This window comes from Schistocerca nitens, chromosome 1, assembly GCF_023898315.1.
Source record: "Schistocerca nitens isolate TAMUIC-IGC-003100 chromosome 1, iqSchNite1.1, whole genome shotgun sequence".
NCBI lineage: Eukaryota > Metazoa > Arthropoda > Insecta > Orthoptera > Acrididae > Schistocerca > Schistocerca nitens.
This window is the reverse complement of record NC_064614.1, coordinates 643,232,160-643,245,254: the sequence shown is the minus strand read 5'-3', so window position 1 is coordinate 643,245,254 and position 13,095 is coordinate 643,232,160. Positions and strand designations below refer to the sequence as shown.

Sequence of the window (13,095 nt, the reverse complement as noted above, 5' to 3'; positions counted from 1 at the left end):
CTTCGGTTTAACAGGCGGACCTGCAGCTGCAGCTGCTCCTGCGATCGCAATGTCCGCTCGTCATCTGTCTCCAAGAAACCATGCTATGTCCTCAAGACCATTTTGCTCTTTCCCATTTTACTTTGCTCTGGATGGACCTTCCACTTAGGGCAGGGATTCCTGCTCATTGTGGGGTCATGCTGCTTCTATGAGGTGATGTTTGTCATTGTGCTATCCCCTTGCACACCCACCTGCAAGCAGTTGCTGTTTGTGTTTTCCTTCTTGAATTTACCTTTACCCTCTGCACCATTTATATCCCTCTGTCTTCTGCTGTCACTAGGGCAGACCTGATGCAGCTTGTTGCTCAGCTTCCTCCACCCTTTCTGCTCCTCAGTGACACCAATACCCACCATCCTCTTTGGGGCTCACCTGTTGCCTGCCCGAGATGTTCTCTTTTGGCGGATCTTCTTAATCATCTTAATCTTGTGTGCCTTAACACCGGTGAAGTCATGTTTCTCTCTGATTCCACGCACGCTTATTCCCACTTAGACCTCTCGATCTGCTCTGCCCAGCTCACTCGACGTCTCGAGTGGCGTGCTCTTTCCGATACTTACTCGAGTGACCACTTCCCTAGTATGACTAGCCTGTACAGTCATACCCCACCACAGCAGCCCACTCATTGGAAATTCTCTCTTGCGGTCTGGAGGCTATATTCCTCTTTGGCAGTCTTTGACAAACAGCCGTTTCCCAGCTGTGATGATCAGATCAAGCACCTCATGGACGTTATTCTCTCGGCTGCCGAATCCTCTATCTCTCATACTGCTACTTCTCCCCATCAGGTCCTGGTCCCTTGGTGGACTGTGGAGTGCAGCAATATGATCGTGCCCGAAGACATGCGCTTCGCGTCTTTCACCAACATCCTACGTTAATGAACTGCATCCGCTGCAAGTAACTACGTGCGCAGTGCCACCGCACTATTAAGGAAAGCAATAAAGCATGCTGGGTTTCCTTCATCAGCTCGTTCAATAGTTTTACTCCATCCTCTCTCGTTTGGGGTGGCCTGCGCCGGCTTTCTGGGACTACCGCCCACTCCCCGATTCCTAGTCTGATTGTGGCAGGAAACTTCATCGTCAACCCTGTACATGTTGCCAACACTTTGGGCCAGTACTTTGCGGAGGTTTCAAGCTCCACCCAGTACCATCCTGCCTTCCTTCCTCAGAAACAGGCAGATGAGGCTTGTGCAGTCTCTTTTCTCTCTTTGAATCGCGAATACTACAATACTCGTTTTAATATAAGGGAGCTGGAACATGCTCTCTCCTCATCCAGGTCTTCTGCTCCTGGACCCGATACAATCCACGTCCTCATGCTGCAGAATCTTCCTCCTGCAGGAAAACGCTTTCTTCTCGATACCTACAACCGTAATTGGACTGACGGTGTATTTCCCATGCTATGGTGTGAAGCTATTAGTGTTGCCCTACCTAAGCCTGGTAAGGATGAATCCCTTCCTTCCAGCTATCATCCAATTTCCCTTACCAGCAGTGTTTGTAAGGTGATGGAACACATGTTCAGTGGTCGATTGGTGTGGTGGCTGGAGACACACCATCTTCTCATTAATGTTCAGTGTGGGTTCTGAAAGCACCGCTTGGCGGTTGATCATCTCGTCTCACCCTGTCAACATTAATCATGAATAATTTTCTGCAGAAGTGACAAACAGTGGCTGCTTTCTTTGATTTGGAGAAAGTCTATGGTATCTGTTTTTGCGGACAGGCATTCTACATACTAAGCACACATGGGCCCTTCGTGGTCATCTTCCCACTTTCATCCGAGAATTTTTAACAGATCGAGTTTTCTGGGTACGTGTGGATTCCTCCTTATCCCACATCTTTTCACAGGAGAATGGGGTGCCTCAGGGCTCCGTACTCAGTGTCGTCTTCTTCTCCGTAGCCATCAACCCCATTATGGACTGCCTTCCAGCTGGCATTTCCAGTTCTCTTTTCATTGACGACTTTGCTATTTATTGCAGCTCCTGCAACACTGTCTTCAGCGTTGTCTGGACCGTCTATATTCATAGACTGTCACAAATGGCTTCTGCTTTTCTGCTACCAAATCCATTGGTGTCAACTTCTGGCGGTACAAGGCGTTTCTTCCACTGTCCTTGTGACTGGGCCAAAATGCTCTCCCGTTCATGGATGCAACGAAGTTCTTAGGGCTTATGTTCGATAGGAAACTCAGTTGGTCTCCCCAAGTGTCCTATCTGGCATCACGCTGCACCCGGTCTCTAAATGTCCTCCGTGTATTGAGTGGTACCTCTTGGACAGCTGACCAGACTGTCCTCCTCCGCCTCTATCGATCTCTTGTCGGCTCCAAGTTGGATTATGTATGCATTGTCTACTCCTCTGCACGGCCATCTATCTTCTGCCGTCTAAATACAATACACCATTTGGGTATCCATGTCGCCACTCGTGCCTTTCGTGCTAACTCTGTTGAGAGTATCTACGCAGAAGACAGTGAACTACCACTGTCATAGCGGCGTGACATCCTACTCAGTAGGGATGCATGTCGGCTTTCTTCCATGCCAGACCACCCAACCTTTGACCCATTTTTTTAATGACATTCTTGACCGCCAGTATGAGATGTACGTTTCTTCTCTGCAGCCTCCTGGCATCCGCTTTCGTCACCTGCTTCAGCAGCTGCAGTTCACACTACCTGCCACTTTCTGAATGGGGGAGAGCCCTTCACCACCTTGGCTTCAGACACAGATTTGTGTTTGTTTTGACTTCAGCTCGTTCCCGAAGGATTAGACTCCTGAGCTGACCTATCGCTGCAACTTTCTCAAAATTCGCTCACAACTTGCTGATAGCATATTTTTGTACACTGATGGCTCCAAGTCTGTCCATGGTGTTGGCTGTGCTTTTGTCGTTGGGGCTGATAAGTTTCAATACCGGCTTCTTGACCAATGCACAATTTTTACACTAGAGCTTTTTGCCTTCTTTCAGGCTGTTCACTACATTCAGAGGCTCCAGCTCACTCGCTGTGTGATATGCTCTACTCCCTCATTGCCCTTCAGAGTCTAGATGATCCCGATCCAGTCCATCCCATCATTCGACGGATACAGGACTGCTTCCATGTGTTCCCGGATGGGGGAGCCCAGTTGATGTTCATGTGGGTTCCTGGCCCTATTGTTGTGCCTGGGAATGATGCTGCTGATGCTGCAGCCAAGGCCGCTGTCCATTTCGTTCAGCCCGCCTCTTACTCTGTTCCCTCACAAGATATTTGTACTTTTCTCTATCGGTGTATCATGTCACTTTGGCGTGACCATTGATGCTCCCTTCATGGGAATAAACTCAGAGAGTCAACCTCTCCCAACAGCCTGGTCGACTTCCTCCCAGCCGTCTCGCCATTAGGAAGTAACGTTAGTTCGGTTGTAAATAGGGCACTGCCGCTTTAGTCATTGCCACTTGTGAGTTGTGACCCTGCACCCAGCTGTCCTTTCTGTAGCCAGCCATTAACCGTCAGACATTTCCTGATCCTCTGCCCCTATTTTAGCCACTTATGTCTCAGGCTCGGGCTGCCACCTGCATTACCAGACATTTTAGTGGATGACGTGCGAGCTGTGGCTCACGTTTTAAGTTTTTTAAGAAGCAGTAATATTACAAGAGATTTGATTTCTACCTGGTGACTCCGGTGTCTTGTCGACGTCTTTTAGGTACTCTTCTGTAACATCTTGATGTATTAGATTTGTTTATTCTTCGTTTTTGTATTGGACCTCGCAACTGTTTTTTACTCTTGCGTACCCAGCATTCTGCAGTCCTATACTGGGCGCTTATGACCTTAAATGTTTTGTGCCCTAAAACCCCACCAAAGAGAGAGAGAGAGAGAGAGAGAGAGAGAGAGAGAGAGAGAGACTGGTGCTTCTATGGTACTCCTCCGATTTTTATCCGCAAGTTCTTATCTTACCGGCTCTTCCAGATTCAAGTTCGTACTTCACTCAGCGCCCCTTGGATTCAGGAGAATGGTATCCCACAGGGTTCTGTGCTATGTGTCACACTCTTCCTCATTGCTATCAATGGGCTTGTGACCTCTGTTGGGTCCCTGGCTACCTTGGCCTTGTACATCAACAATTTTTGCATCTGGTACATCTCCCACTCGGTAGCATCTGTTGAGTGCCAGCTCCAAGACGCCATCCGATGAGCATTTATGTGGGCCACCACCCATGGCTTCCAGTTTTGTCCCTCTTAAAATGCGGGTCACGCAATTTTATTGTCTACCTACAGTACACCCCTATCCAGAACTTTATTTCGGTGACCAGCTCCTCGATGTTGTAGCAGTCTCATTTGTTGAACCTTATTTTTGATAATAAGCTGACATGGCTGCCCCACATTCGCCACCTAAAGTCTACATGTATGCGGAAGCTTTGATTTGATTTTAACGGGGAAGCTAAAACAGCTTAGGTCACCCCCCACCTCCCCCCCACTGCCCACACTGAAACTAAGTTTATTGTGTGGTATTGCTCCCTGTATATCCAGTAAAGCCAACCAATGCCCTTAAATAGTGCACGAAGTCCCTCTACCAGTTTTTTGTTAGACACAATTTCTTCAGGTGTAGTTGTCCCGAAGATTCTGTATCTTTTACTCTCCAATGCCATGGATTCGCAGATTAGGTGTGATGCAGTTTCTTCACCCTCATCACAGATCCTACATTTAGGGTCCTCTTCTGTTACGCCCATTGTGTGTAGGTGTTTTTTGAAATTCCCGTGGCTGGTCATCAGTCCAGTCATGAGTTTGATCTCTTTCCTGTTCAGTCCTAGGATTACGGAGCCTCTTTTAAATCATGGCTTGAGCATCATTACCTTGCCATGTTTTTGTTTATGGACCTTGGTCCAATGTCCTACGTGCTGTTTCCTAAGCCAGTTCTGTAGTTCTAATTTGATCGTAGCCTTGGTGGTTGTCAGGGCAGGTTCAGGTCCACTAAATGGAGTTGTTGTTCCCATCGTAGCCAATATGTCAGCTTGTTCATTGCCACCGATCCCTTAGTGGCCATGGACCCACACTAGGTGTACCCTATTGCTTCCCCCTAGCTCTGCCAGCGTCCTGTGGCATTCTACAACAATCTTAGATCTTGTTGCAGGAGCTGCCAATCATTTCAGGGCTGCCTGGCTGTCTGAATAAATGTAGATGCTATGATCCTTATAACACCTACACACATTCTCCTCCACACATGCCCTGATTGCAGTAATTTCAGCTTCGAATACAAAGGCCAGTTTTCCTAGAGAGATGATGCCCTCCAGCCTTGGCTGAACCCGGTACACCCCTGCCCCAACACCTTGGTCTATTTTTGACTCATCAGTGAACCAAACAATGTCCTCCATATGGTGTCTGTTTTATCCCACTGCTCCCTACTTCCAATTATTATGTTTTAAGACTTGTCGAAGCAATTGGGAATTATTATATAGTCGGCAGGCATTTCCCCAGCCATTCCTATATTTACCTCACTCACTATGTTAGTGTGTGATTCTGGATATCTGTATGAGACCCAGTTTTTACCAGTTTTAAGTATGTATGCCCCAGCTGCTGCCTCCATCTTGACCCAAAGGTGTAGAGGAGGCATGTTCAGCATGGCTTCCATTCGAGCAGTTGGTGCGCTGCTAATTCCACCTGTTATGGCTAAGCAGGCCAATCTCTGCACCTTAGCAAGCTCCTTAGCTGCACCCAGATGTTCTACATTCTTCCACCACACGACAGCCCCGTAGGAACTCCTAGGTCTGACCACTGTGGTGTATGTCCAATGTATACCCCTGGGGCTTAGGCCCCAGTTTTTGGCACAAGCCCTTCTAGTACTCACTAGAGTACTTGTTGTCTTGGAGCAGATACTCTTAATGTGAGGGTTCCATGTTAGCTTCTCATTTAAGGTTACCCCTAGATGTTTCACTATTCCCTTCAAAGATAGAGTTTCATCAAAGAGCTTTAGATTCCAACTTGAATCGTAGGATTAACCCTCAGATCCTGTTTAATGCACCAATTTTGCATGATGTCCAAACTTCCTTGTGCCATATTTTTAACTGTGTCAGTAAATTTGCCAAGTATTACTATGAGAAGGTCATCTGCGTATCCTTGGCAGAAGCATTGTCTGGCATTTAATTCCTCAGTGAGTTTGTTCACCACTAGATTCCACAATAGAGGGGACAAAACTACTCCTTGTGGGCAGCCTCTAGTGGTGTTAATTACCATCTTTTCGTTCATCACGGTAGGCTCTACTTTCCTTCCACTAAGCATGGCCATGGTCCACCTGCATATAGTGGTCCCCAGGTCATGCACCTCTGCTGCCCTTACCATGGTATCGATATTGTTACTGAAGGCCTCCTCAATATCCAGGAAGACGCAGAGGGCTATTTCTTGGAAGCAAAGTGCTTTCTCCATCTTCGCAACGAGTTGGTGGAGAGCTGACTCGCATGATTTATCTGGTTGATATGCATGTTGGTTTGAATGTAGAGGGGCCCTACTTAGCCTCCTCTCACCAACATATACATTAACCTGTTTTTCCAATGTTTTGAGAATGGAGGAGGACAAACTGGTTGGTCTCATATCCTTAGCCTTGGTATGATCAGTTCTCCCTGGCTTTGGAATGAAGACAATCGTCACTGCCTTCCAAGCATTGTGAATGATGCCTGCTCCTAGGCTAACCCTGAATAGCCTACATAGGAATGAGCTTCTCTCCTGCATGTTGCAGGAGAGCTGGAAAAATTCCATCTGGGCCGGGTGACTTGAATGGTTGGAATGTTCCCACCACCCGTTGGATTTTATTAAAGTTCACAGTCTCCTTGGCCGATTCCCAGTCCTCTCTTTGAGTGCCTGAGAACCATTGTCTACCTGGGATCACTTTGTGGACTGTGTTGTCTGGCAGAGCATATTGAGGAAGGTGAGTTTTGAGGAGCAGTTCCAGCATCTCATGTGCTGTCTTTGCATATTCCCCATCCTCCTTCCTCAACATACCTCCTGAATTGGTTGGTACTCTAGTGAGAATCTTGTGAAGTCTGACTTGCGCAACCGTGCTCTCCACTTCCTCACAGAATGCCTTCCAGGATGCCTTCTTTGCTTGTCTGATTGCAAGATTGTAGTTGACAAGGGCCTCAACGCTATTTAGTCCATTGTCCTTTAAGTCTCGCAATATTAAATAGTCTCCATACCTGTTTTCTTTGCATTTCTAAGTTATTCCACCAAGGCACATCCCTATTTGTTCACTTCTTGGTGATTATGCAGTTGTCCTGATATTCTACTGAATTCCTTATCGAGTATTTAATTTCCGATAAGCCTAAATCAAGGTCCAACTTTTGAGACTATGCTGAAGGCGTAGAAAGCAATTAACATATGTGATAATGTTTCCCAAGCAGCCGAAGCATGGGATAAAGTGGAGAGTGCTACCATAATAAATAGCTGGAGAAAATTGTGGCCACCCATTGAAGCTAAGTTGGATCAAGTTGTGAGCGACAGTGATGAGCCAGTCAATTCAGAATTATCAATTACTTTGCACGCTGACATGTTCCACAACCTTCCAGAATGAGAAGAAATTGATGAAGTTGTTACTAAGTGGCTGAATGACAAAAACTGTGATATGGACCAAACTTTAACAGATGAAGAAATAGTCAAAAGCGTGCAAGAAAATAATGATGAAAGTCATGAAGAAGAAGACACAGGAGGAGACAGCATGAAGATGTCTCACACTGCTGATGCTGAAGCTGCCGAGGTTTCCTGGAATACATTATATGACAACCAGAAACATGCAGTACCAATGTAATGCTTGTAATGCTAACTAACTAACTCCTCCCAAACAGGCCATGAAGGCCCAGCAGTACCAACCGGCCACTGTGTCATCCTCAGCCCATAACAGTCACTGGATGCGGATATGGAGGGGCATGTGATCAGCACACCGTTCTCCTGGCTGTGTGTCAGTTTGCGACCCCGGAGCTGCTGCTTCTATTTCTCAACCTAGTAGCTCCTCAATTTGCCTCATTAGGGCTGAGCGCACCCCGCTTGCCAACAGCGCTCGACAGACCGGACGTTCACCCATCGAAATGCTAGTCCAGCCCGACAGTGCTCAACTTCAGTGACCTGACGACAACTGTATAATTATGTACAGTATACTGTACACTCAAGGACTAAGTTTTCTTTGAAAATTAATGAATTTTTGGATTTAATAATGTACATCCTCTATGCTTTAAATTTTGTGTTTCTGCTTAAAGTCTAGCATAACGTGTTTCCTTTTAGAAGACATTATTCCAAACTATAAAGAAAGCTAAAATTTCAAATACAGTATATAAAGCTTTGGTTAACTAAGCATTGCAGTGCATGATAATTCATTGTGCATGTGTTTTTGGAATGTGTGCTGGATTACTGGGAGGCCGGACTACTGAGGGCAAGAGTCTAGTGTACTTGAGCAGCCAATATTAGACATTCATCTCGCGGACTGAAAAAGTGAATTATCGGTGAATAAAGCTAAAGAGTATATATAATACAGTGTACTTTACATAGGTATGTGCCATGCAAGGTTATGAGTAACTATGTTAGAAAATTATTTCACTATGTAGAGATCTCTTCATTGCAAGTAAACAGAGCCAAAACATTGTTCCGAAACAAAATTACTGTTAGGTGAGCAATGTGAAAAATATTCAATGAATTTGAAAGTAAAATGTTGTATATTGGACTGACAAAAACCCCATAAGGCAGTTGGTGGCTCAGTCATCTGTTCAGTTCTCTATAGGTATACCCAATTTAAAGTCTTCCATTTTATTTTCTTGCCTGTATGCTAACCATAATTGCAGGAACTACTGCAGGGATTCTGATATTATCACTAATAAACTGTTTCACAATTAGCAGTTGTGTGTGTTAATTTGTTACTGTGAATCCAGGGCGGCTTGATAATTCATTAGTATACTTAGAATGAGAAAAAGAGAGAGGAGAGAGGGGGCGAAATAACGAATTCTATTTTCCAAAATTATTTTACCAAAGATGATGGCAATCCTTTCAATTATTGTGCAGATGAGGAAGTGACACAGTATTATGAAAAGGAAAGTTGCTACTCACCATATAGCAGAGATGCTGAGTCGCAGATAGGCACAATAAAAGGACTGTCACAAATAAGCTTTAGGCCAGTAAGGCCTTCACCAAAAATACACACACACACACACACACACACACACACACACACACACACAAACGTGTGTGTGTGAGTTGGTTTGCATGTGTGCGACGAGTGTCTGTCATCTATTTTTGACGAAGGCCTTGCTGGCTGAAAGCTTATCTGTGACAGTATTTTTGTTTTGTGTATCTGCGACTCAGCATCTCCTCTGTATGGTGAATAGCAACTTTCCTTTTCATCATATTGTTACATTCCACCCTGGATTTTCCACTGTTTAAGGAAATGACACAATAGATAAAATGGCCCAGTAAGCTAAAAACTGGTTCAGAGTGAACAAATATTAGTAGAACAAAGAGAGTTCGTTCGTTTTTCAACTTCATATAGAGGTAAAAGATTAAGGAACCGAAAATTAACTAAAATCAATCACACTTGACCTGATAGGATACCTTTTGATTACCTGTAGATTATGTGCAGGAACTTGCTCCCCTTTTAGCGGCAGTTGGTGTGAAGTCACTGGATTAGCAAAAGTGTTCAAAGTGACTGGGAGAAGATTCATATTGTTATCATATTTAAGAACTTATGTGGTGAACGTTGCATGAGAAACATTGATATTCATGAAAAGTCTTATTGTTTAATACAAGAAGTGCACACACTAGAAAGTATTTAGCAGCATCTTTTTATTTCCTCCTTTGAGTATTTAGTTAAAAGACCGTGAAAGTAAAACAGTAATTTGTTAATGGATCAGGAAATGGTAATGAGGTAATGATATTGGTATACAATGTAAGTTGTCTCCTCAGCTGTACATCATAGGATGGGCTGTGGGATATAAATCCAATTGATGATACTCTTTTTACACCAGACATAGATAAGATAAATACCTATCACAGTTTGTAACTTATTGCTGCTGTTTGTGTGGCAAAAACACTTTGGCAAGTTCAGTCAGGGGTACAGAAATTGTGTTAGTCACACCTGCTGTAGCATTTGATTGTTCGTTCCATTTAGGATAATGTACTTCTTGCTAGGGGCACCTCTGAAGATTTCTTAATTGGCCAATGTTTTTTTGAGGTCTCTTTGATGGTAAGGAGAAATTTTCTTGCTGTTTGCATTCTGCACATGGAAATTCCTGGCACCTGTAAGCATTATCTATTCTATAGAAACGCTCATATTTGTGAATAGGTAGCTTAAAAAGATGTTATCAGTCTGATGTAATGTGAAGTACAGAAAGGTTTTTGTGTGCCCATTAACCCTCAGGTGGGTGTGCCTATGTATAAAAAGCGTGCCAAACGCAAATAAAATTGTTTTGCACCATTCCATTATTGTTTCACAATTGTGAGCCTATACCTACTCCCTCATTATTGCTTCAGCTAAGAGTGGTAAACTGTGTTGTCATACATCAGAGTGAGCAACAGTAGTGTAAAATAAACAGTGAGCTAGGTCAGAAAAAGATTACGATCCGTGCAGGAAAATGACCCACATTACGAGCTAGCAGCGCAATCCCACAATGAGGCAATTTTCTGCAAGATTTCTATTTCATTATTGCTTAATTAGACAGTTCTTTAGTGCATATTATGTAAGTTTCTTTCATCATTGTCTTTAATTAAACTATGATTTTTCTCTTACACGTTTATCTTTGTAACATTCTTTACATATGTACAAAGTATGTCCTGCGCCCACTATTGTTATGGAAATTAGTTTAACCGCTTGAGGGGGGGGGAGGGGTTATTTCTGTTTCTACCCACCTTCGTTTGTGGAAATGAAAAGTTACAACAGTCAGGAAATAGGCACCCTCATGAAAGCATAGAATGCTTTTCAAACATGAAATATTTAAATGTTTTATGGTGAGTTAAAACTTTCTGCCAGACAGGGACTCTGCTTTTCTCAGGGAGTGCTGCCGCAATTGTGCTATTTAGAGCATTCTTCACAGACCAATGCAAACTATGAACTTGTCATTAAATTCGATCCATACCTTCCGAGACTGGAGAGTTGTATCATAATGCTGCAGGACTAGCATCCCTGGGAGAAAGGATACGATTGAGAGTTCAAGTCAACCTGAGTCTCATGGTTGTTACTCTACACCACATGCTCTCTACCCAGCCCCATAGCATTAAGGCAGATGACCTGTGGACCTCGGAATGTGTGGTTAGGAACAAATGATAAATTGGAGTTTTAAATTAGTTCTTGAGCTATGTGTTACAGAAATGATGCTAGTTTGTAGAGCCATTCAGTTATGATGTTAGTTGGACAGGAAGGCCCACTGTGTGTTTTAAATTGTTGTTACTGCTGTTTGCTAATGTGGTAGTGCAATATAAATATTTGTTATAATCAAATGTAATGTGGCTTATTGGCTGATGGGATAAGTGTCAGTCCATGACTCCAAAGACCTGGGACCTCAGTCCTCTATCAGCCCTAGGATATTTGTTTAGTTACTTATCACTTCTTTCACATCTCACACTGATTTGTTAATGTGTGAAAATCTAGTCGCGCGAGTCCAATGTACACATTAAACTATGCATCCCTTTCATAACTGTCTGGTAATTTACTTCAAATGGCCATGTTTAGTATGACTATGGTAGACGATGGTATTCAAACCAATCTCTGAGTTGAGGAAAGCTTTATCTCGATCAGACATACACATTTTGAGAGCTATTTTTGCAAAGATTGAGATGTATATCTAGTGAAATAATTAATTTAATCAGTGATGCCTTGCAGCTGTTTTATAAACTAGTTATTTTACTTCTACTGATGGTAACCTGTTATTGCAGACCCTGCTTGGGCATCGGTGAATAGATGTGTTGTCCTCTGCGATGACTGTTGCTCTGTACATCGGAGTCTGGGGCGACATGTATCACAAATAAAGTCCCTTCGGCGCAGTGTGTGGAGTGCTTCACAGCTTCTGTTATTGCAGTCACTGAACAGCCATGCTGTTAACAGTGTATGGGAGCATGCATTGCTGGAACCTGGGCGACTGGCTAGTCACCGCAAACCGCATCCAAGAGACCCATTGCAGTGAGTTCTGTAGTGATAGTCAGGTGCATGTTGAAGCTTTCTGTGCCACTGTTTGATTTTTCAGTTTGTATTTATGTGTTTCTGACCTTTTTTTTTTCTCCCAAACAATGGAAAGTCCAGTTTTGAATGTCAACAATATTATGAAAAAGATAAAGTACTATTCAGCTTAAAGATGACATGTTGAGATGTTGAGTTGCCAACAGGCACGTCAGAGAGACGGTTACACATTTAGCTTTCAACCAAAGCCTTCTTTGGAAAGAAAAACACACACACACACACACACACACACACACACACACACACACACACACATTCTTGCTTGTGTGTATTTGTGTCCCTTTCCTTTCTGAAGAAGGCTTTGGCAGAAAGCTTAATGTGTAACAGTCCTTTCATTGTGCCTGTCTGCATCTCAGCATGGCATCTTTATGGTGAGTAGCAATCTGTTAATTTATTTTTCCTTTTTTCCTGATACAGTGTGATCACTGAGGTGTGACCACTTAACCTAGCTAATTCTTTGCCATGTCAAGATTGTTGTAATTGGATGGTAACTGTAATGATGTTTTATGGCTAACCATGTTGTCTGCACTGTGATCTTAAGTGCTGAGTATGTAGGGAAGGGTATGAACCTATTGAGGAACCAAAGTGACATCAATGGCTTTTGGAGTCACTGTGGGTGATGGAAGTCCACACTTTGTTCTTCCAGCCATTAAGACACAAAAGAGTACAATTAAGTACATTTTTACCTTAAAAGACAAGGTTCCGTTGCCATTTGAGGAAGCAATGCAGTATTGGTGCATCCCCCCATTTCTTTAGGAAAAAGAGAGGTCCAGAGTCAGAGCTTGTAAACATTTTCACAATATGTAACCATCACCACTGTGCTGGAGGGAGCTTTCGCAAAGAATCTATCGTGTCAAGCAATTAATTTTGAACTAGAACATGCCCATTTACAAATGGAGTAAAAATTATGACTGATAAAAC

The 13,095-nt window shown here is 43.6% G+C and overlaps 1 protein-coding gene across 1 annotated transcript in view; it reads left to right on the top strand.

Moving 5' to 3' along the window:
- Nucleotides 1-13,095, top strand: part of LOC126258184 (ARF GTPase-activating protein GIT1) — a 311,125-nt gene that overhangs the window by 43,985 nt on the left and 254,045 nt on the right. Inside the window, exon 2 of the mRNA XM_049955621.1 lies at nucleotides 11,874-12,117. Within this exon, the coding sequence (XP_049811578.1) occupies nucleotides 11,874-12,117 (244 nt within the window). The remainder of the gene's footprint in view (nucleotides 1-11,873; nucleotides 12,118-13,095) is intronic.